At 41.1% G+C, this 24,961-nt stretch overlaps 1 protein-coding gene across 2 annotated transcripts; it reads right to left on the bottom strand.

The window, feature by feature from the left end:
* Positions 1–20,782: 20,782 nt before the first annotated feature.
* On the bottom strand, positions 20,783–23,734 carry LOC119266636 (O-acyltransferase WSD1-like). 2 transcript variants are annotated; one of them, XM_037547878.1, is made up of 7 exons: positions 23,485–23,734; positions 22,742–23,359; positions 21,989–22,055; positions 21,833–21,906; positions 21,502–21,693; positions 21,238–21,375; positions 20,783–21,086 (listed from the first exon to the last, which is right to left on the bottom strand). In XM_037547878.1, the coding sequence occupies exons 1-7, from the start codon at positions 23,716–23,718 to the stop codon at positions 20,922–20,924; spliced, it is 1,488 nt and encodes a 495-aa protein (XP_037403775.1). In that variant the 5' UTR covers positions 23,719–23,734; the 3' UTR covers positions 20,783–20,921. The 2 variants fall into 2 exon arrangements, with proteins under 2 accessions (XP_037403775.1, XP_037403774.1); XM_037547877.1 differs by having other exon boundaries at positions 21,238–21,378.
* Between the last annotated feature and the right edge of the window lie 1,227 nt (positions 23,735–24,961).

Below are 24,961 nucleotides of genomic sequence, written 5' to 3' on the forward strand. Positions count from 1 at the left end.
AGGGAATATGTATCTAGTGTGATACAAAACCTTACCTGATACCAATCATCATATAACAAAAAGGTGGTATGCATCCAGAGAGGTGTTTCTACATGTCACGAGTGGTAGTACACTGGTACCTTTCTGCACATTTATATGGTTCGCAAATATTGTCAACGTGCTAATGTGGAGAGGAGGGAAACATGTACAGACAGTGTGATCTTTTGGATGGAGACAAGCGTCTAAAAACAGGACACCGACGGCCCTGGCCCAAACCATGGAAGGAAAAGGGAAAGGTTTCCCACCGACCGAGCGCTCTGTGCAACATGTGTGCTACAACCAGCTCTGTGTGCTACAACCAGCTCTGTACAACAGCAAAGCTGCAACCGATACCCCAGAAAGCTAAAACTGTCCACGAGAAAGCTTCAACCAGATATGGCGGAAGCTGGGGGCCGATCAGTGTTGCAACCGTTGACAGAAAAAGGTTCAACGGTATATGAAAAAAGTTTCAATCGGACACTATGCAATAAAAAAAGTTGCAACCTTAACAAAAAAGCTTCGACCATAGGCTTCAACCAGACAGTGTGCTACAGAAAAGGTTACAACCATTTATAGAAAAAGCATCAACCATAGATGAAAAAAGTTTCAACTGATGACCGACAATGGAAAAAAGCATCATAAAGGCCTGCGTTTCCACGGAAGCTGCAACCGGCGTTGGCGTGTGCTACAACCGACGATGATGCTTCGGTCGGTGATGGCAAAGCTGCAGCCATGCAATTCATAGTTACAACCCGGCATGAAAAATGTTGTGACCAACAAGCACGGAAGCTGCGACCGGCGACGAAAAAAGCTACAAACGCCAAGCACCGAAGCTGCAACCGGCGACAAAAAAGCTAACACCGACAAGCCCAAAATTAAGCTACGACCAGCATGCAAAAAATCTGCAATCGTCGAGTGATTTTGTTGTGGCTAGCCCAGGTCTGTTTACAAGAGCTTCCGCCTAGAGTTACCAACGATAGATTAGAATCCAGATTAAGCTAGCTCATCGTGCATGTGGTACCGTAGATCAAGTAAGCTGCTTGCCTGCTTGCTTACAAGGTAGCTTTGCGCGTAGGACGTACGCTCCCACGATTTGATCTACGTTCTAAATCCAACACGGAACATGGTGGCTTGCGAGTGTGGGCGACGTGGCTAGTCAAGGACGAGCGCCGGTAGCCAGCAAGAGCGTGCGGCGCGTTGGAACGGCGGGCTGTGCGGTTTTGTTTTTGCGTCTGTTCTGGGGGACGACGAAATCTAACAACGCAAAGCGTCTTGATCCAACGTGCGCGCTCTGACCGGCCGAAATTTTGCTGATTCGGTCTGCTGATTCAATTTGTAAGTGGCACTAAATCCGATTTCTTCATCTATTTCATATTTTACTTTTGTCTAAAATTCCTATTCTCCTATTATCTTAGGGTTTGTTTGACGAGTTGATTTTTTTTTCTTATAATAGCTAGAAGATCTGGTTGGATAATCTAATCACATGGATTACACTATGTAGATAGGCCTCAAGTCACACCCCATCCTAAAGTCAAGTAAGCTAGCAAGAAAGATTTGTAGTCTCTTTATAAGGTAATTTCTCTTTGTTAATACTAACTATCTCTGGTTATTTGTTAATTTACAATTGCAGATAGTAAGAAAATAATGGAGTGTTTTCTGAATTTGAAAAAAAAGAGGTAACTACTTTTCTGATTGAAGCTTACAACTATGACTTTTATTTATGTGAGGTTACTAAAAAACATTATGGACATGTTACTTAATACGTGTTACACAATTTTTATCCATATAGCATTACTTTTTTTAGGGGATACACTAGTGTTATTTGTTTGTGTTGACCCCGGCGACCTGGTATCCTGGCTTCGCCCCTGGTTCGGCTGCCTTTACGAAGAGTAAACTGTAGTCGACTGTAGTACACTAACCGGACTCGTGGCGGTATGCTGTTCACTCTTCTAGAAATATAGTTACTCCGACGTACGATCAAAGTACTCCTACAGGATCATGTGAGGAGACCATCCGTCCCACAATATAAGACAGCTCTTATACTGTGGAACAGAGGGAGTTCATCCTAGCTAGCTACAGCCTCTACATCCTCTGTGAATAGTAAATTCAAAATAAATAGAAGAAAAAAAAAATGAAACTTTGCAACATCAAATATGATCAAACTTTGTAGGTGCTTGCAAGTTTTCATGCAGAAAAACATTCGAGGGGCTCTACACAAAAAAAATATTTTAGTGCTTGAAGTTTTGAGCACTTTTAGCACTGAAAACTTAAACTCGTGTGTACACCTTTCTGTGCATGATATTTTGTTACGAAAACTTGTAAGAACCTACCAAGTTTGACCATATTTAATGTCGCAAAGTTTCTGATATTTTCGTATTTTTTCTATTTATTTGAATTTACTGTTCATAAAAGGTGTAAGGGCACCTGGGAGCTATCACACCTTTCTCAAAATAGCTGCACTATTTGGAATAGCTCACCATCGATAAAGCTAAAGTTATATTACTAGAAGCTTATGTGCGCTTTGTCGTGCCGGTTTGTTCTGTTGTTCAAGACCCGGCTGCGGGATGCACCGGCCAGACTGACTCTATCATCGCCTAAGACTCATGCGATGTACGGCATCCATCGGTCCCATCTCCCCTAAGCAGCAGAGGGGGGAGAGGAAGATAAGCGAGAGTTATCATGGCGTCGCCCCCCGCCACGGCCAAATTCACTGTTTTGACCCTTTTTCGTTAGTTTAGCACGACCTGACCCTGTGTGCAAAGTTATTTTGAATCTGACCCTATTTCTACCGCCATTGTCTTTGGCGGTAAGGCAACACATCCTACCGTCAAGGCCTTTGGCGGTAGGACTTACATGCATCGTCACCTTCGTTCTTTTGCAAAAAAGAACCTACCGCCATAGCCTATGGTGATAGGGTCTTTTTTGCAAAAAAAAACGGATCTTTTATTGCGTGCATGCCCTTATTATAATTGCATGCACGTCCCTACCGCCAAAGACAATGACGGTTGGGTCTTTTTCACGCCGAATGGACGTGACGGTGTAAGTAAGTCCTACCACCAAAGGCCTTGGCGGTAGGATGTGCTACCCTGCCGCCAAAGACAATGGCGATAGAAAAAGGGTCAGATCCGAAAAACTTTTATATATAGGGTCAAATCGTGCTTAAGTTAAGGAAAAAGGTCAAAACAGTGAATTTTGCCCCCGCCGCGGCCGCCATTCCTAGTTGCGCCTGCCACTGAAGTCGCCGCCGCGGAGTGACTCAGCAGGAGTTGGTCAGGGGAGTCGCTCGCGTCTGAGGGCCTCTTTGATTCGTAGTATTTTGAAAACGTAGGAATAGGAAAAGTATAGGATTGAAGTGTCATGCCGACTTGAATTCTATAGGATTAGCAATGAGTGTTTGATGGCACAGGAAAAACAAAAAAATTGTAAAAAACGGTTGGAGTGGATGTTAGATTTCCTATAAAATGTAGTACAAAATATTCCATAGAAAAAATTCCTATGGGATTCAATCCTATAAATTAAAGGACCATGATAGGAAAAAATCTTAAGGATTTCAATCCTTCAGAAATCCTATAAAATTCCTTTGGATCAAAGGAGCCCTGACTCTAGTCAAAGGAACCACATGGGCCTATGCTGTCAGACGCTAAATTATCTTTTTGAATGTTAAAGACGGTAAATTATTGAATTCAGATTGAAGCAACAACTTCCCATGGCCGGCTCCAGTCGGCTGTAACCGATGCGAAAAATAGCCGCCTGCTCCTTAGATTAAATCCACTACAGCCGTTGATTGGATTAGTAGCTCGTTTGATATTTCATCATTGCCTCGTGCGTGCACAGTACAACCACAGACGCATGATGGTACACTCTTTGTACGTATTTGTATACATATGGAAACTCAAAATTCAAAAATATTTTTTCAAAACTTTCTCACACAGTATCAAAATAGGATCTGTTTGAAGCATCATATTTCTCACAACAAAAATTTCTCGAGATGATACCTCACTTACTAATACAAGTTTCGATGATAGCAGCGTGACGGGATTGCCGTCGAAGCATCGTCGCCGTGGCCGTCGACCTTTGAAGCACGTTGACGCCTGCAGCATTGTCGCCATCGCATCACGCCTCGGCGTCATGGTCATTGCAGCATGCCTCACGGCAGCCGAGCCATCCTCATAGCATCATCACGTCCGTCCACGCTGTCGCACTACGACTCATTGCTGTAGTAGTCAAAGCATGGCTCGCAACATGCACCACGCCTTGTCGCCGCGGCCATCAAAGCACACTTCACTGCGGCATTCCTCATCGTCGTGGCCATCAGAGCATCATCGGAGTAGTTGAAGCAGCACGCCTCCTCGTCATGGCCTTTGAAGCACCGCCACTGAAGCACTCCTCGTTGTCATGGTTGTCCGCCGCGCAATGCCCGTCAATGTGGTCGCAGCATTGTCGGCTGCCCGTCCGGGTGCTTGCAGCATGTCCAACCAGTGTCGTAGCAGGAGCTCGGCGTTTGGAGCCTCGCCCAGCCCCTTGCAGTTGGCAGTGGCGACAGTGGTTGTTGTCCATGAAGCACTGGTGCTTAGCATCGAGCCCCTGGTCACTATTCGGGTGAACAACAGCAGTGTTGGAACAAACCCGGTCCGGCGACGAACGCCGAGTAGGCTCCGGCGACACTAACAACGGGCGAACCTCTTTCTCACACACACTCACGTGTGCGTACGAAGGTGGTAGAAGAAGAGAAGCACACTGGACACAAGATTTTCCGGTGACAAAAGCCTCGCCATGTTATGTTATGATCCACATTCAAGTATAAAGATAAATGGTAACTTCTGGCGAGCGAGCGGAGCGAGGCCCATTGCCAGTAGGCTTAGGCCCAAACGGAGCGAAGTGAGTCTGAACATTGCAATTGGAGTAGTCTCTAATATACGTGTCCCTAATTTATGCTCCTGGAACTAATCTGTAGAGGTACGAACATTGCAATTGGACGTAGTCTCTAAAATACTTCATGTATTTACATATTGCAATTTCTAACAAACAAGAAATCTATGAACTGACTATGAAAAGGCAAAAAAATGTGAGATACTTTGACTGTAACCATATAATAGAAATTGAAAGAAAATTGAATTGTAGATAATAATGTCCATGTGATCACTATATGTACCAATTTAGTTATGAGTATAATTTCATTATGCATGGCCAATTTAAATTTTTAGTGCAAGCTCTAAATTTATGAAGACTTTACACCGCAACCACAGAAAGAAGAAGCTAATTTTTTTCTGACCTCATCGAATGGTGTCTTGGCGCAAAAAATTGCACAAATCTAGAAGGGTTTCTCATCTTTGATGTAATATTTTGTTTTAGGTTTTTTTTATAATTTTATGTGAAAAATTGAAAGTACTGTTAATAGGGAAAATACTATTCATTTCGGGTACTGTTTATTACAAACACATGTCGGCAGGGGTCGCGTCTCGATGCAAAACTTTGCAAAAATCTAAATGGGTTTCTCATCTTTGATATCATATTTTGTTTCAGTTTTTTTATAATTGTATCTAAACGAAACAGAAAAAAAAATGTGAAAGTAATGTTCACAGGAAATACTGGTTACTATGGTCAGTGTTCATTCTGAGGTACTGTTCATTACAAACACGTGTCGGCCAGGGGAGAGCCCCCGGCCACAACAGCGGTCAGCGGACGCACGGGAGGAGCTCCTCCTTAGCAGCTTTAATTATCTTATATATGTTTTATCTCTTGATTTGTTTTGTGAGAGGTTTTTCTTCATTATTTTGTATCGGCTCGATCATATTGCTTTATATATAAAGCGGAGCGTAAGCCTATTTTCAGTCAGCCGGTATCTCATTCTGGGATGAACTTTTTCGTGTGTTAACAATTAACACATGGCTTTTTTTCCTGTAGCTTGGTTGTTTGCTTTTCTTCGGTTCAGGGTTTTCTGTCCACTTTTTTCTTCTTTTCTATTTTTTTCTATTTTCATTTTCTGATTTTTCTTCATAAGGGGTTTTCTTCTGATTTTTTGAATTTGGTTTCATACAGTTCTTTTTCTTCACCATTTTTCTGGGTCTTAAACTCATGGATTTTTTGAAAATATGTGAAGATTTTACAACTCAAGATAATAAAAAGTTCTAGACCAGCCCACCTGCGCTTGGGGGTGCACAATGGAGGGGACACTTAAAACATGGGGGGCGCATCGAGGCGTCGCTTCACGCGAGACAAAAGCGATGTGCTAGTAGGTCGGCACAGTAGCGTACTCATACATTCCTTCCTTCGCTAGTTTGTTCTCTCTGTTTTTTTATATTTTTTATTTCTTTCACTTTTGATTATATTTGAAAAGATTCTAAATATATATTTGAAATATTAAGCTAATAAAAATTTGCAAAAACACTAGATGATACACCACAAGTTTTTCTGATATGTGTTGCAATATTTTTTTACTGTGATTTGGTTGTAAGAAATATGAATATTTGGACAATAATATGATAACTACATAATTGTATATGAGTTATTGTGTTATACTCCCTCCATCCAAAATTACTTGTCGCGGAAATGAATGTATCTAGACATTTTTTAGTTCTAGATACATCTATTTCTATCCATTTTTACGACAAGTAATTCCGGACAAAGGGAGTATTATTTAATAGTTGTAAATGTTTATTAAATATAAAAATAAAATAGAAAGAAAATACTCATGCATGTTTGCACCTTGAGGTGGGCTTTTCCAGGAATGTTTGGATGGGGCTTCTTTAATGCTTATTGCATGCTAAGGTGGCATTGTCTGAATGCCGAGATAAATATGTAAGTGGGCCTCACTATTTAGATATAGAAGATTCCTCGAACGTATAAAAATGTGTTAATGTAGGTTCAAGTACTTGTTCGCGCAATTTAAAAAAAATGCATGTACCATTCAAAGTTTCAAGCAAATGTTCTTAAAATTGACAAACTGTTTACCCATATAAAAATCACGATATGTTTTAAAAAGTTCATGACAATGTATTTTTTTGAGAAATTTCTAAAAGCAACTCATAGAATTCAAAAACTTGTTCATACATTAAAAAAAGTCCACAGAAATATAGTTTTTGTTATTTAAAAATTGTTCATGCAAAGAAGAAAATTGTTTGCATAATTTTTTTAAATATTCTTTAAGTATAAAAAATTTCATAGCATTTTAAAAATACTTACACTTCAAAAATGTTTGCAAGTTGTAAATAGATTTGCATGACATTTTTCGGAAGAAGTTTGAACGTGTGTTTAGTAGTATTCACTGTGTTTTTAAGAAATGTTTAATGTGTATCTAATTTTTCTTGATTTGTATATAAAAATATTAAATATGCTTTTAAGAAACAAAATTTAGATACAATAAATGACAAAAAGAAATTAGAAAGCAAAGGAAAACCCGATAAAATCCGATAAAGAAGAACACATAAAAGAAAAAGCAAAGAGGAACAAAGCTAAGTCTTCCTAAGCCTCCGATGTGAGGCTACCATACATATCACAGTAAGTGATATATAGCATTTGCAAATCACAGAAGGCGACGCCCCCTAAGTCACATTCATTGAATGAAAGAGCAGACAAATTACAAAGAGGCGTTGCAAAACTAGAAAACTTTTACAAAGAACGGGATAAACTGCCCCCTATGTCATGGTCACTGAGTCAAAGAGCAACCAAATTTCAAAGAGACGTTGTTTTTGGTGGGACCCATTAAGATTCTCTAGTTCTCTTTTATGGTTTACCTTGGTATTTTCTTTCTTTATTTTCCCTTTTCCTCTTTCCTTTCTATTTTTAATTCAATACTAATTTTCAAATTCATGAAAAGTTTTCCATATTGAATAATATTTTTAAAACACATTTTTTTAATATGAGTGCTTCTGAAAAATACAAGAAGATTTTTAATCTATATCATTTATTAAAATTCATTAATGTCTCTAAAATTTCAGAATATTGTATAGAGTTGTGTTATTTCTTTTACCTTTTTGTGCATATTTTCAACATCAGTGATAAAATAAATAAAAATACCTGATCTGTATTTAATCTTTCAATCATATATTTGGGAAACTAATCAAAAAATCCAGCAGCCAGTTTTCGAGACAAATCTATTTGAAAATAATTAGAAGCCCACGAAGTGGACACCTTGCAATTGCCTAAGTGTTTGTCGAATGAGTGACAAATAGAAGGACTCGGACGGTAGTGGTAGCGAACAAACAATGTGTTGTTGTACATGCACTTATTATTGTACCAGCAATTGTATGCTTTCTTCTCCATTGAGATTTTTAGTGATCTATGTATTTTATGTTTCTTGCAGGGGTTAGTACGAAGTACACTTACTTTCATTGGCATGCCACATGCAGCATACACACATAAAAATTATGCTCCTACCACTTTGTGGACTCAGCTTCCGCCTTTTTTGCTAAAATAGACTAATATTTTCTCATTTAATCTTTGAAATAGTGTCTATGTCTTTGAAAATGTGTACACATCTCTAGAAAACTATTAATGCTATTTAGAAATATTATGTATTAGAAAATTTCATGTAACTCTCTTGCAGAAAAAGAATTTCCATGTAACTAAAAATGAGTACAGATATTAAAAAACTATATTCGTGTAGTTTAAGAAAGTGGTCACAATTTTTTTAAATGTTTGTGTATTTGTAGAATTTTGTAATGCATTTTTTGAAAAGAATTCATATACTGAAAAAATTATTCTCATATTTAGGAAAATTTTACAATTTAAAATGTGTCCACTTTTTTCTTCAAAAAATTCACCTATATTTTTAAAAGGTTCACGCATTCAGAAAAAATTACTTTAATCTTAACTGGTGTCCATATATGTTTAATACAAATCATTTATTAGAAGAACTGTTAATAAATTTTCAAAAAAATTCAATAATTTTAGAAAGAAATGTTCTTATATACTGAAAAGGTCTTTACACAAAATTTGTGTAATACGAAATAAATCCACACATTTTAGGAAGTGTTCATGTTTTTATAAAAAATATTTATTCATTTTTCTAAAATTTACACATAAAACAGAAAACTAGGACAAAAATAAATAGAAGGGGAAAAAGAGGGAAAATGAAAATAAGATAGAGAAAGAAAAGGGAACAAAAATAGAAATGGCAAATGTAAAAAAATCTAGGAAAGGCAAATAAAAAACATGGTGAAAACTCGTCCCCGGGAAAAACTAACCACAAAACCTTAAAGAAATGTATTCACCCCGTCCGATACAGGCCAGCCCACGTCGAACTTTTGCACTTGAGTAGCTCCACTAGGCTCTTAAGAGGACGAGCGTACATAAACCATACCTCATGCACACCCCTTAACATAACGGGCCAGCCTATAAGACTTCATTGTGTAGATGGGTTTTTCAATCTTAGAAACCTTCGTTCTTTTCCCAGCCGGGTTTTCTATGTTTTTCTCCTCATTTTTAATCGTTTTCTTCATCTTTTACTTTTTTTAACAATACAAAAACCAAGAACAACTTATTTAAATTGCAAATTCTTTATTTTTCTAAATTTTTGATTTTTTCAAAGTCATGATATTCTTTCAAAAAATTACAAGTATTTTCCAAATTAATGAACCCTTGTTGAAATTTGTGAACTTTTTTCTAAGAATCCCAAAAAACGGAATCCATGAGTTTTTGTTATAAATTTGTGAACCTTATCCAAATTAATGACTTTTTTCTAAATTTACAAGAAAATTTCAAATTTGTGAACTTTTATGAAAAAATGGAATGTATAATTTTTTGATGTGTAAGATAACCAAATTTGGCTTTTTTTTACTCGGTAATCTTTAGATATACCTGAAGTAGTAGGGAGTAAACACTAGCTATGGGGCAATGACCCGCGTAGAGGCTGCACAAGGACTACGATCTGATTTTTCCCATGAAGCGCCAAATAGGACCATCCCCAGGGCATTGAATGAAAAAATTATTGTTGGGGAACGTTGCAGAAAATTAAAATTTTTCCTACGGTTTCACCAAGATACATCTATGAGTTCATCTAAGCAACGAGTCAAGGGAGAGAGTTTGCATCTACATACCACTTGTAGATCACGAGCGGAAGCTAGCCAAGGGGATGGTGATGATGGAGTCGTACTCGAACGTGATTCGGATCACCGATGTCCATCGGTACGTTACTTGCCCGAGACTCGATCGTCGGTATCCCAATACCTTGTTCAGTCTCGTTACCGGCAAGTCACTTTACTCGTACCGTAATGCATGATCTCGTGGCCAACACTTTGGTCACCTTGAGCTCATTATGATGATGCATTACCGAGTGGGCCCAGAGATACCTCTCCGTCATACAGAGTGACAAATCTCAGTCTCGATCCGTGTCAACCCAACAGCTACTTTCGGAGATACCTGTAATGCACCTTTATAGTCACCCAGTTACGTTGTGACGTTTGATACACCCAAGGCACTCCTACGGTATCCGGGAGTTACACGATCTCATGGTCTAAGGAAGAGATACTTGACATTGGCAAAGCTCTAGCAAACGAACTAAACGACCTTTGTGCTATGCTTAGGATTGGGTCTTGTCCATCACATCATTCTCCTAATGATGTGATCCCGTTATCAACGACATCCAATGTCCATAGCCAGGAAATCATGACTATCTGTTGATCACAACGAGCTAGTCAACTAGAGGCTCACTAGGGACATATTGAGGTCTATGTATTCACACGTGTATTACGATTTCCGGATAATACAGTTATAGCATGAATAAAAGACAATTATCATGAACAATGAAATATAATAATACTTTTATTATTGCCTCTAGGGCATATTTCCAACAGTCTCCCACTTGCACTAGAGTCACCAATCTAGTTACATTGTGATGAATCGAACACCCATAGAGTTCTGGCGTTGATCATGTTTAGCTCGCGAGAGAGGTTTAGTCAACGGATCTGCGACATTCAGATCCGTATGTACTTTGCAAATTTCTATGTCTCCATCTTGAACATTTTCACGGATGGAGTTGAAACGACGCTTGATGTGTCTGGTCTTCTTGTGAAACCTGGGCTCCTTGGCATGGGCAATAGCTCCAGTGTTGTCACAGAAGAGTTTGATTGGCCCCGACGCATTGGGTATGACTCCTAGGTCGGTGATGAACTCCTTCACCCAAATCGCTTCATGCGCTGCCTCCGAGGCTGCCATGTACTCCGCTTCACACGTAGATCCCGCCACGACGCTCTGCTTGCAGCTGCACCAGCTTACTGCTCCACCATTCAACATATACACGTATCCGGTTTGTGACTTAGAGTCATCCGGATCTGAGTCGAAGCTAGCATCGACGTAACCCTTTACGACAAGCTCTTCGTCTCCTCCATAAACGAGAAACATGTCCTTTGTCCTTTTCAGGTACTTCAGGATATTCTTGACTGCTGTCCAGTGTTCCTTGCCGGGATTACTTTGGTATCTAGCTACCAAACTCACGGCAAGGTTTACATCAGGTCTGGTACACAGCATGGCATACATAATAGATCCTATGGCTGAAGCATAGGGGATGACACTCATCTCTTCTTTATCTTTTGCCGTGGTCGGTGACTGAGCCTAGCTCAATCTCACACCTTGTAACATAGGCAAGAACCCCTTCTTGGACTGATCCATTTTGAACCTCTTCAAAATCTTATCAAGGTATGTGCTTTGTGAAAGACCTATGAGGCGTCTCGATCTATCTCTATAGATCTTGATGCCTAATATGTAAGCAGCTTCTCCAAGGTCCTTCATTGAAAAACACTTATTCAAGTAGGCCTTAATGCTGTCCAGAAATTCTATATTATTTCCCATCAAGAGTATGTCATCTACATATAATATGAGAAATGCTACAGAGATCCCACTCACTTTCTTGTAAACGCAGGCTTCTCCATAAGTCTGCATAAACCCAAACGCTTTGATCATCTCATCAAAGCGAATATTCCAACTCCGAGATGCTTGCACCAGCCCATAAATGGATCGCTGGAGCTTGCATACTTTGTTAGCGTTCTTAGGATCGACAAAACCTTCCGGCTGCATCATATACAGTTCTTCCTTAAGATGCCCGTTAAGGAATGCTGTTTTGACGTCCATCTGCCATATCTCATAATCATAGTATGCGGCAATTGCTAACATGATTCGGACGGACTTTAGCTTCGCTACGGGAGAGAATGTCTCGTCGTAGTCAATCCCTTGAACCTGTCGATAACCCTTAGCGACAAGTCGAGCTTTATAGATGGTGACATTACCATCCGCGTCTGTCTTCTTCTTAAAGATCCATTTGTTTTCTATCGCTCGCCGATCATCGGGAAAGTCTGTCAAAGTCCATACTTTGTTTTCATACATGGATTCTATCTCGGATTTCATGGCTTCAAGCCATTTGTTGGAATTTGGGCCCGCCATCGCTTCTTCATAGTTCGAAGGTTCACCGTTGTCTAACAACATGATTTCCAGGACGGGGTTGCCGTACCACTCTGGTGCGGAACGTGCCCTTGTGGACCTACGAAGTTCAGTAGCAACTTGATCCGAAGTACCTTGATCATCATCATTGGTTTCCTCTTCAGTTGGTGTGGGCATCACAGGAACATTTTCCTGAGCTGCACCACTTTCCCGTTCGAGAGGTAGTACTTCATCGAGTTCTACTTTCCTCCCACTTACTTCTTTCGAGAGAAACTCTTTTTCCAGAAAGCATCCGTTCTTGGCAACAAAGATTTTGCCCTCGGATCTTAAGTAGAAGGTATACCCGACAGTTTCCTTAGGGTATCCTATGAAGACGCATTTTTCCGACTTGGGTTCGAGCTTTTCAGGTTGAAGTTTCTTGACATAAGCATCGCATCCCCAAACTTTTAGAAACGACAGCTTAGGTTTCTTCCCAAACCATAATTCATACGGTGTCGTCTCAACGGATTTAGACGGTGCCCTATTTAAAGCGAATGTAGCTGTCTCTAGAGCGTATCCCCAAAATGATAGCGGTAAATCAGTAAGAGACATCATAGACCGCACCATATCCAATAGAGTGCGATTACGACGTTCGGACACACCGTTTCGCTGAGGTGTTCCAGGCGGCGTGAGTTGTGAAACGATTCCACATTTCCTTAAGTGTGTGCCAAATTCGTGACTTAAATATTCTCCTCCACGATCTGATCGTAGGCACTTTATCTTTCGGTCACGTTGATTCTCCACCTCATTCTGAAATTCCTTGAACTTTTCAAAGGTCTCAGACTTGTGTTTCATTAAGTAGACATACCCATATCTACTTAAGTCATCAGTGAGAGTGAGAACATAACGATATCCTCCGCGAGCCTCAACGCTCATTGGACCGCACACATCGGTATGTATGATTTCCAATAAGTTGGTTGCTCGCTCCATTGTTCCGGAGAACGGAGTCTTGGTCATCTTGCCCATGAGGCATGGTTCGCACGTGTCAAACGATTCATAATCAAGAGACTCTAAAAGTCCATCGGCATGGAGCTTCTTCATGCGCTTGACACCAATGTGACCAAGGTGGCAGTGCCACAAGTATGTGGGACTATCGTTATCAACTTTACATCTTTTGGCATCTACACTATGAACATGTGTAATATTACGCTCGAGATTCATTAAGAATAAACCATTGACCATCGGAGCATGACCATAAAACATATCTCTCATATAAATCGAACAACCATTATTCTCAGACTTAAATGAGTAGCCATCTCGTATTAAACGAGATCCAGATACAATGTTCATGCTCAAACTTGGCACTAAATAACAATTATTAAGGTTCAAAACTAATCCCGTAGGTAAATGTAGAGGCAGCGTGCCGACGGCGATCACATCGACTATGGAACCATTCCCGACGCGCATCGTCACCTCGTCCTTCGCCAGTCTCCGTTTATTCCGCAGCTCCTGCTGTGAGTTACAAATATGAGCAACGGCACCGGTATCAAATACCCAGGAGTTACTACGAGTACTGGTAAGGTACACATCAATTACATGTATATCAAATATACCTTTGGTTTTGCCGGCCTTCTTATCTGCTAAGTATTTGGGGCAGTTCCGCTTCCAGTGACCCTTCCCCTTGCAATAAAAGCACTCAGTCTCAGGCTTAGGTCCATTCTTTGACTTCTTCCCGGTAACTGGCTTACCAGGCGCGGCAACCTCCTTGCCGTCCTTCTTGAAGTTCTTCTTACCCTTGCCCTTCTTGAACTTAGTGGTCTTATTGACCATCAACACTTGATGTTCTTTCTTGATTTCAGCCTCTGCTGACTTCAGCATCGAGAACACTTCAGGAAAGGTCTTTTCCATCCCCTGCATGTTGTAGTTCATCACAAAGCTCTTGTAGCTTGGTGGGAGCGACTGGAGGATTCTGTCAATGACCGCCTCATCTGGGAGGTTAATGTTCAGCTGGGTCATACGGTTGTGCAACCCAGACATCTTCAGGATGTGCTCACTGACAGAACTGTTTTCCTCCATCTTACAACTGTAGAACTTGTCGGAGACATCATATCTCTCGACCCGGGCATGAGCTTGGAAAACTAGTTTCAGCTCTTCGAACATCTCATATGCTCCGTGATGCTCAAAACGCTTTTGGAGCCCCGGTTCTAAGCTGTAAAGCATGCCGCACTGAACGAGGGAGTAATCATCAGCGCGAGTTTGCCAAGCATTCATAATGTCTTGGTTCTCTGGGACGGGAGCGTCACCTAGTGGTCCTTCTAGGACATATTGTTTCCTGGCAGCTATGAGGATGATCCTCAGGTTCCGGACCCAGTCCGTATAGTTGCTGCCATCATCTTTCAGCTTGGTTTTCTCTAGGAACGCGTTGAAGTTCATGTTGACATGAGCGTTGGCCATTTGATCTACAAGACATATTTGCAAAGGTTTTAGACTAAGTTCATGATAATTAAGTTCTAATCAAATTATGAACTCCCACTCAGATTAGACATCCCTTTAGTCATCTAAGTGTTACACGATCCGAGTCGACTAGGCCGTGTCCGATCATCACGTGAGACGGACTAGTCATCGTCAGTGAACATTCTCATGTTGATCGTATCTTCCATACGACTCGTGTTCGACCTTTCGGTCTCCGTGTTCCGAGGCCATGTCTGCACATGCTAGGCTCGTCAAGTTAACCCTAAGTGTTTTCGCTGTGTAAAACTGTCTTACACCCGTTGTATGTGAACGTAAGAATCCATCACACCCGATCATCACGTGGTGCTTAGAAGCGACGAACTGTAGCAACGGTGCACAGTTAGGGGAGAACACTTCTTGAAAATTTTGTAAGGGATCATCTTATTTACTACCGTCGTCCTAAGTAAACAAGATGCATAAACATAATAAACATCACATGCAATTATATAGTTGTGACATGATATGGCCAATATCATATAGCTCCATTGATCTTCATCTTCGGGGCTCCATGATCATCTTGTCACCGGCTTGACACCATGATCTCCATCATCATGATCTCCATCATCGTGTCTTCATGAAGTTGTCACGCCAACGACTACTTCTACTTCTATGGCTAACGCGTTTAGCAATAAAGTAAAGTGAGTTACATGGCGTTCTTCAATGACACGCAGGTCATACAAAAAATAAAGACAACTCCTATGGCTCCTGCCGGTTGTCATACTCATCGACATGCAAGTCGTGAATCCTATTACAAAGAACATGATCTCATACATCACAATTCATCATTCATCACAACTTCTGGCCATATCACATCACATGATCAATCGCTGCAAAACAAGTTAGACGTCCTCTAATTGTTGTTGCATCTTTTACGTGGCTGCAATTGGGTTCTAGCAAGAACGTTTTCTTACCTACGAATAACCACAACGTGATTTTGTCAACTTCTATTTACCCTTCATAAGGGTCCTTTTCATCGAATCCGCTCCAACTAAAGTGGGAGAGACAGACACCCGCCAGCCACCTTATGCAACTAGTGCATGTCAGTCGGTGGAACCGGTCTCACGTAAGCGTACGTGTAAGGTTGGTCCGGGCCGCTTCATCCCACAATACCGCCGAAGCAAGAAAAGACTAGTAGAGGCAAGTAAGATGACAAAATCCACGCCCACATCAAAATTGTGTTCTACTCGTGCAAAGAGAACTACGCATAAACCTGGCTCTGATACCACTGTTGGGGAACGTTGCAGAAAATTAAAAAATTTCCTACGGTTTCACCAAGATCCATCTATGAGTTCATCTAAGCAACGAGTCAAGGGAGAGAGTTTGCATCTACATACCACTTGTAGATCACGAGCAGAAGCTAGCCAAGGGGATGGTGATGATGGAGTCGTACTCGAACGTGATTCGGATCACCGATGTCCAAGTGCTGAACGGACAGAACCTCCGCGTTCAACACACGTATGGGACGGGAGACGTCTCCTCCTTCTTGATCCAGCAAGGGGGAAGGAGAGGTTGAGGAAGATTGCTCCAACGGCAGCACAACGGCGTGGTGTAGTTGGTGCAGCAGTACTCCGACAGGGCTTCGCCAAGCATATACGAAGGAGGAGAGGTGTTGGGGAGGGGAGGGGCTGCGCCTTGGCTTGTGTTAAGCTCCCATGCGCCTCCCCACTATATATAGGGGTGGAGGGGCTGGTTTCTTGCCCTCCAAGTCCATTGGGGCGTTGGCCAAGGTGGGAGGAAAGAAATCCCATCATTTCCTTCCCCACCGATTGCTATCCCCCCTTTTTAGGGATCTTGATCTTATCCCTTCGGGATATGATCTTATTCCTTCTAAGGGGGGATCTTGGTGCGCCTTGACCAGGGGTGTGGGGCCTTTCCCCCACTACTCACGTTCATGTGGGTTCCCCCATGCAGGTGGGCCCCACTCCGGAACCTTCTAGAACCTTCCCGGTACAATACCGAAAAATCCCGAACATTTTCCGGTGGCCAAAATAGGACTTCCCATATATAAATCTTTACCTCCGGACCATTCCGGAACTCCTCGTGACGTCCGGGATCTCATCCGGGACTCCGAACAACATTCGGTAACCACATACAAACTTCCTTTATAACCCTAGCGTCATCGAACCTTAAGTGTGTAGACCCTACGGGTTCGGGAGACATGTAGACATAACCGAGACGTTCTCCGGTCAATAACCAACAGCGGGATCTGGATACCCATGTTGGCTCCCACATGCTTCTCGATGTTGTCATCGGATGAACCACGATGTCGAGGATTCGATCAAACCCTGTATACAATTCCCTTTGTCAATCAGTACGTTACTTGCCCGAGACTCGATCGTCGGTATCCCAATACCTTGTTCAGTCTCGTTACCAGCAAGTCACTTTACTCGTACCGTAATGCATGATCTCGTGGCCAACACTTTGGTCACCTTGAGCTCATTATGATGATGCATTACCGAGTGGGCCCAGAGATACCTCTCCGTCATACGGAGTGACAAATCCCAGTCTCGATCCGTGTCAACCCAACAACTACTTTCGGAGATACCTGTAATGCACCTTTATAGTCACCCAGTTATGTTGTGACGTTTGATACACCCAAGGCACTCCTACGGTATCCGGGAGTTACACGATCTCATGGTCTAAGGAAGAGATACTTGACATTGGCAAAGCTCTAGCAAACGAACTAAACGACCTTTGTGCTATGCTTAGGATTGGGTCTTGTCCATCACATCATTCTCCTAATGATGTGATCCCGTTATCAACGACATCCAATGTCCATAGCCAGGAAATCATGACTATCTGTTGATCACAACGAGCTAGTCAACTAGAGGCTCACTAGGGACATATTGAGGTCTATGTATTCACACGTGTATTACGATTTCCGGATAATACAGTTATAGCATGAATAAAAGACAATTATCATGAACAATGAAATATAATAATACTTTTATTATTGCCTCTAGGGCATATTTCCAACAATTATCGCTCATGGGCCAAATCGCTCGAACTTCATGAAAATATTCCAACTGAGAGCGATATGTATGTGGGGCCTAGAATGAAAAATATATCGCTCAAACTTTTGTTGCCATTTGTAGTAGAACATTCATTGTTGCCATGCATCGTACAAACATGACAAAGCCACACACGAATCCATTTCTCTCCAGGCCCATTGTTACTTGCCACTCACTACAACAGAATGTTAACGTATCGCATGGAGCTGAGCGAGCCAGTGAGTTGGATTTCCTTGATAGCAATTTCATGTTTCTGTTATTTTGATTTCCAAAACTGGATTAACCCTTAATCTTTGTTGTATGTCCACGCTTTTCGAGTCGGATCACACAAGAGGGCCCATAGAATACCTCCAAGTCAGAGGGGGTGAATCCCATCTCGCTCAACCATGCCTCGCAGCATAGATCTTGACTAGCCTGAAATCTACCTTTTTGACTAAACAATTATGTAGTGTTTGATAGAGACCAAGAAAGTAGGTCACCATCCGCTCATGCACTGACCTCAGGTATAGCATTCATTGTACATGATGCATCGAGACAAAGAGATGAACATACATTTTTATGCATCTCTGATATGGATTTGTTGGACTCGGTTAACTATACGAGGAATCCATACTCCAACAACATGAGAGCTGACCTCAGATCCTATCCGAGTCCATGCTATCCGGCTGGCATCGCAATACCACATGGCCTGTGAGGCAGAGCCATCCACCGTCTAATAATTTAAGTCCACACAACCTTGCAGACTAAGGACGATTAGAAAAATTATCATACAACACACAATCTCACAATGAAGTCACGTACTTGTTGATATATATTAGTGATAATGTTCAAGGACTACATAAATAAGTCATGAATTCATTGGAAATATAATCATCACATGATTGCTTTTAGGGCATATTTGAACATTTGCAGTACAAATTGATGATTGGTTATATGTTGTGGTGTAAATTACTAGAGTGGTGGTATGTGAAAGTCGACTCATGTCACTTGACCTACTCGGGCCTAAAGGAGAGCATTGTGTTATAGTAAGTCTCGGACGAGAGGCTGGAGTGACGCACTATCGCACACCAAGTTTATGAGTTATACTATGAGAGTTGAATATGGACCCTAGATCTTAACTAAAGCTATAGTTAGACTTTTTTCTTATTATTCTTAGTACCTGCAAATGTTGCTAAGGATATAATGATAGTTATGTGTGATTTAGTAGTTTTGCAACACATAAGCTTAGGCTCTATTGATATACCAACAATCAAGTAACAATAATCAACTCAAACAGTTCTTACCAACCTCAAGTGTGTACATCTAATTTATTATATTCTTTTTTCATGCAAGACTGACCTCAGTTGTCCATTTCTTATTCATTCAGGGCGCCCCTAGTGGACTTAGCCGTGCTCCTTTCTCAAACCAGAAACTACTCTGAACGTTAGGGAAAATAAGGGAAGACCACCTATTAGGAACTTAACAGCTAGATGATATTCCAACCTTCCACGAGAAATGTTTGGTCCATATAAGAAACACAACTAGCTTGTCCTCGACACAACTGAGAATTGGGTGACTTGATGTACTCTTTAATTTTTTGTACTTCCAATTCTTGCAACATTAGTTCCAGTGAATGAAACAAACAACTAGCTCTTCTTATTGGTTACTGCAGAGATTCCTTGTCAACTTTCATGCACCAATTCTTTCTGCTCCCTACTGGACCCGACACTCTTATTTATTCAAAAGATCTACTATTGCTCCCCAATACCTTTGGGTTATCACCAACCTAGTTGGGAGCATCACATATTCTTTCTATCATCAAAAAAGACAGTGTCTCCAAACAATGGATAAAACAACACAAAAGGTGGATCTGCACAAATTGACTCATCACAATCAAGATTTTTTTTACAAAAACGGGGAGCTTCACACTCTAGCTTTTGACTGGTTGTAATAAGATATTATATGGTAGTAGAATTTTTTTTAACCCAAAGCTTACAATGATGGGCATAAACACAATATATTAAAGTGCACATAAGAAATGCACGCAATTAAAATACAATCAACATACTAGTATTACAAATAGCTTTATATGTAACTTCTATTTATTTATTGGGTATAGGTGTGGGAAGATCACTCAAGAACAATATAGCTGGTAGCAATAATCGTTACATCCACAAAGCCTCCTATGCTGACTTCCCCAGCGCAATAACCCTCAGAGGATTGTTTACATATACTTTTTGCTGCCAGGACAGAACAGAGAACCCTACACCTCTCCAAGAGGGCTGATTCTATCGGGTCTATAACACCGTCCAGGGAATTCGAAGCCACTGTCATTCTCAACCCCATGGCATCATTGAGATCATCTTCATCCAATCCATCACCATAGTCTCCATCAACAATGCCAACCCCATCTCTATCTACATCACCATATATGAGCAATGGGCGTAGATCTGTTACTGTGACCACTTCCCAATGTCAAATGTTGTTTAACAATTGATAGTTTATGGTTTATTGGTGAAGATTTTATGTTTTCAGATTGTTCCTCATATTCATATCGACACCGGTCATGTTCATTATGGTGTTTTGTGAGTAGTTCCATCACGTTCTTGAGGACATGGGAGAACCCCCTAGTTAATAGTCATATAGATTTGCAGTAAAGATTGATGTTTGATTATATGTTGTGGTGGAATCTCTAAAGCTGATGTGCAAAAGGAAAGATAAAAGACAGTGTCTCCAATAATGGATAAAATCACACAAATGTGGATTTGCACAAATTGACTCATCACAATCAAGCTTCCCTTAAAAAAAGGGGAGCTTCATAGTCTAGCTTTTGGCCGACTATAATAACAGATTATATAGTAGTATAAAAAAAGTTTGACCGAAAGTGTACATTTATTGACATAAACAAAATATATTAAAGTGTACATAAGAAATGCACACAATTAAAATATAAACAACATACTAGCATTACACAAAGTTTCATATATAATTTTAATTTATTAATTGGGTATGTGAGCACAAATACAACTGTCATTACTCAGTGTTGCCCTTCTAGATTGATGTTGTCAACGTCTTGAGTGCTGCCGCATTCTTAATGATTCTAATGGCCTCGGCAAAACCATCCAAAAGCTGGTGACAATCTGGAAATTGAGCGTCATCAACTGCCAGAACTACCTTGATATCACTACCATAATTATGGTAGTGCACGGTCAAAGCCTGCATAGAAATCCACACAATTAGATGCAAAATGGAGTGAAAGTAATAAATGCAAAAGCTAGTTTTCTCTTAGACACATGATGATGGATGTTTTAGTCTCAAAGTAACCTAAGAATGCATATGTTTTGGATGTTCAACATGGATGACTTACTTGTGGCGGACCGTAGATACTAGGTGCCATGAAGGCAACTGGGTGCCCACATAACGCCATATGTTCAACTGGTCCAAGGGCATTTGAAAATATGATGGTTGTTCGCTCCACAAAACGGCGGAAGATAAAAGCTCCTGCCTTCTTTCATTAAAGGGTCGTTGCAATAATCAGAAACATGAAAACATAGACATAATGTTTGCTTCGAGTTTGTGCAATGCTCTACTGGGAAGAGGTAATAAAGTACAAAAGGAGCAGGAAATATACCTTGACACCAAATTTCTTCACCAAAAATTCACCGACCACTCGTGTGAACAGCACTTCTAGAGAGCTCTTTTTCCTATGCATAAATCTTTTTGCCTCCCGAACGTACTCAAGGGGATCATCTTGCAAGGCTATATTAAATGGACAGATGAGGCTGCTAAGTCGATTGCCTGTCTCTACTCTGGTAACATATGTCTGTTCATAGTGGTAAAAAAATTTATTGTGCTTTTTAGTATTAAATTATACAAATTGTGACGAAGCGCATACTACTATGTTTATGTGCACATAATTAGCATTTAGTACTTATGTAGTAAGAGAAAAATGAAGTTCTTACTTGTCGGGTGGAGACTGGCCTTGCGTCGACTAGGACGAGTGATCGCAAACAGATTCTCTTCATGTTAGTGTCACCTAATATTGAATATAAGAAAGCAATGTGTAAAAATTGCATGCCTATAGAACAAACACCCGTTATTATCTATATACCACTTACCGGATTTCTTAAAGTAATATTGTGAAAGAGCTGCTGAAGTCACACCGGCTAGCACGTCGTTAATAGTCTGTGAAACGAAAAGAGGTAGAGTCAAAATTGTCCGATATATGAGTCAAACCAAGAAGCATCATCCATCAAGCGAGACATATTTACATCCGGCTTAATTAGAGCCATGGCCATGCTATCCAATAAACAGTCATGAAACCAATGCATTATGCCGGTAACATATTTCCGGAGAAGAAAAATGGTTGCAATTCCAATATTATAAGTTTCTTTTCTAAACTGTTTTCAGACTTTAAAATGTAAAACTATTTTTTTCTATTTACCATGTTATAATGTCCAGTTATAATTTTTGTTTTCAGTTTTCGTCAAAAAGTTATCTAGAAAACTGCCAACTTATCATGTAGACTTTTTGCAGATGTTTTATATAGTAATATATGCAAATACTACATATAAATATTAAACGACAGACTTCACGTTCACAGTTCATGACAGCATTGTACATGACATATATAAAATATTTTTATTTTGGTTTGCAAATCCTATACTTTACGTACACACTTCTGCTAATTGTTTTCCGTTTTATTACTTGTCATATGTTGTATATAATCATTTTAAAATCTAATTTTCACCTTTTGTCAATAGGGTTTCCAGATATACAAGTGCCAACATAACATGTAGATCCTGTGCAGGTGATTTCAATTAGTACTATATAAAAATTCATGATAAGATTGAGCAGCTTTACGTACGTACGCAGTTCATGGCAGTCTTGATGAGCTTGACATCGTCAAAGCTAAGGCTCCGGTGCACGAAACGCTTGCGGGCGCGAGGCTCGACGCCATCCGCACGCGTGAAGAGCGTGCGTGGATCACTCAAGAACAGTATCGTTGCAACGATCATCGCTACATCCACCAGTGTGTGCCAGGCCAGCACGACATACGACCAAAACCATGCAAGCAGTGCGAGGTAATCACCTGAAGACAGCGGAGGCCGTGGTTCTCGCTGGTAGATGGCGCCCGTGCGCTTGGGTGGTGGCGGCATAGCTGGCACCCTCGCCGGGTCGGCCGTGCTGCGGGACGACGCCATGAGGAGCGTCGTGATGGAGGTGCCGTCGCCGATGGAGTGGTGCAGGCGGAGCACCACCGTGGAGGCTGCCTCGGAGGATGGAAAGTCGAGGAAGTGGAGCTCCCAGAGCGGGCGGCGCCTGTCCATCGGGAGCAGGGACAGCGACGCCACGTAGTCCTCCACGGCCTTTTCTGGGTCGGACGCCACAGCCTCAGGATCCAGCCTGGGAACGACGATGTGGTCGTCCATGTTCACCGGAGTTTGCACCCATCGCGGCTTGCCATTGTTGGTGGACTCGTCCATTACCTGTACACATGCATGTGTATATGTTAAATCCTCAAGAGATTGCCCAAGTTGTTGTAATTTGAACTAAAGCCACGACAATTATTTTGGGATGGAGGGAATGAAACAAATAAAGTTTGTAGAATTACTTGAATACTGCGGAAGCGTGGGAAACGAGTAAGCAGTTCTGTTTCGATGCCGGCACGGAAGACGGGCAGGTTCACCGGCACGCCAAGCCCTATCACGACGACGATGCACACACCCAACTCCTCCATGACTCTTCCGGTAGGGCTCATGGGCTCTACCATGGAATTGTCAGCACATTCCTTCTCTCGTGACACACGGACAGAGAGCGGACGGCTTGAGTGAGTGGCTGCGCTCATTGCTACTTGCAATACTGTCCAGTCGATTGTTAATTACAATGGCTCTCGGCTCCACAGGTGTGATATATATTGTGTTGGGAAGGAAGGTTCCTGTTATGGTACAATAATTGTTGAGTTGAAAGAGAAAAAATAGAAGAAAAAAAAGACATCACTAGGGATGTGAGCAAAGCCGTCGGACTCTACATCCTTGTCATTAGATGGCGTGTGTGGAATTGGATAATTCAATTGGTTGGCTATCAATTTTCTATTTCCGCTCCCTTTTTACCAACTAGTCATTCTATGGATGTATCAATCTTAAAAGGTGTAGTAGGTGATCGAGGCTCCAATCATGTAACTCTGCCGACCTTAATTGCTCTCAGGGTCATCTAGTATCCAATTCCCTGTGAGGTCACGCCACCAGGTAGAGGTCACAAGTTGGTGGACAATTGTAGTTGTATGTTGAATTGAATAATTCAATTGGTTTGGTATGAAATTTCTATTTCTGCTCCCCTTTTTACCAATCACTCATTTCATGGATGTATCAATCTTAAAATATGTGTGCTAGGTGATTCAACGGTGCAATAAATTGTCTAAGAAAATACGAGTCGTATGGAGTAAAGTCATATGATTCAATTTTTTTCCATTTCAAACCAAACAGTACAATTTTTGAGTTGTAGGTTCAGTGTGCTGTTTCATCATGTGCTGACGCTGCTGAGCAGTAGGAGAAGCAATCTCCCCAATTGTTGCTTTATGTGGAATTGAATAATTCAATTGGTTGGCCATCAACTCCCCTTTTTTGAACAACCAGACGTTCTATGGGTATATCATGATTCAAATATACGTGCTAGGTGATCGACCTTAATTGTTCGGAGGGTCATCTAGTATCAGATTCGCTGAGAGGTCGCGCCACCGGATATAGGAAGTGGAGGATGATTGCAACTTGGGAGTGCTGAAAGTAAGCCCATGGATCTGCTGTCCTCATCGCAGGTGTAGTCGTCTTCCTCCTCCGGCTCGTCCTGGATTCCTGTGATGCACACCAAATCAATGGTGATGCTGGGCATGATAGCATAGGTTTCTCTATTGGAAACACCGATAAATTGTCTAACAAAATATGAGTTGCATGTAGAAAAATCGTCTCATACAGAAAAAAATTGCAACTAGAATCAAATGGTATAATTTTTGAGTAATAGGTCTAGTGTGTTGTTTCGTCATGTGCCGATGCTGCTAAGCAGAAGGAGAAGCAATCTCCCCAATTATGGTTGTA

This window comes from Triticum dicoccoides, chromosome 3A, assembly GCF_002162155.2.
Source record: "Triticum dicoccoides isolate Atlit2015 ecotype Zavitan chromosome 3A, WEW_v2.0, whole genome shotgun sequence".
NCBI classification, from domain to species: domain Eukaryota; kingdom Viridiplantae; phylum Streptophyta; class Magnoliopsida; order Poales; family Poaceae; genus Triticum; species Triticum dicoccoides.

What these genes read in the sequence shown, in the direction of transcription:
- LOC119266636 (XM_037547877.1), bottom strand. Translation starts at nt 23,718, where the DNA reads ATGAGCGCAGCCACTCACTCAAGCCGTCCGCTCTCTGTCCGTGTGTCA. An exon ending in CACGCTTCCGCAGTATTCAA is followed by an intron (nt 23,360 to 23,484) that starts GTAATTCTACAA and finishes GCATGTGTACAG; the next exon opens with GTAATGGACGAGTCCACCAA. An exon ending in GTATCTACGGTCCGCCACAA is followed by an intron (nt 21,087 to 21,237) that starts GTAAGTCATCCA and finishes ATTTCTATGCAG; the next exon opens with GCTTTGACCGTGCACTACCA.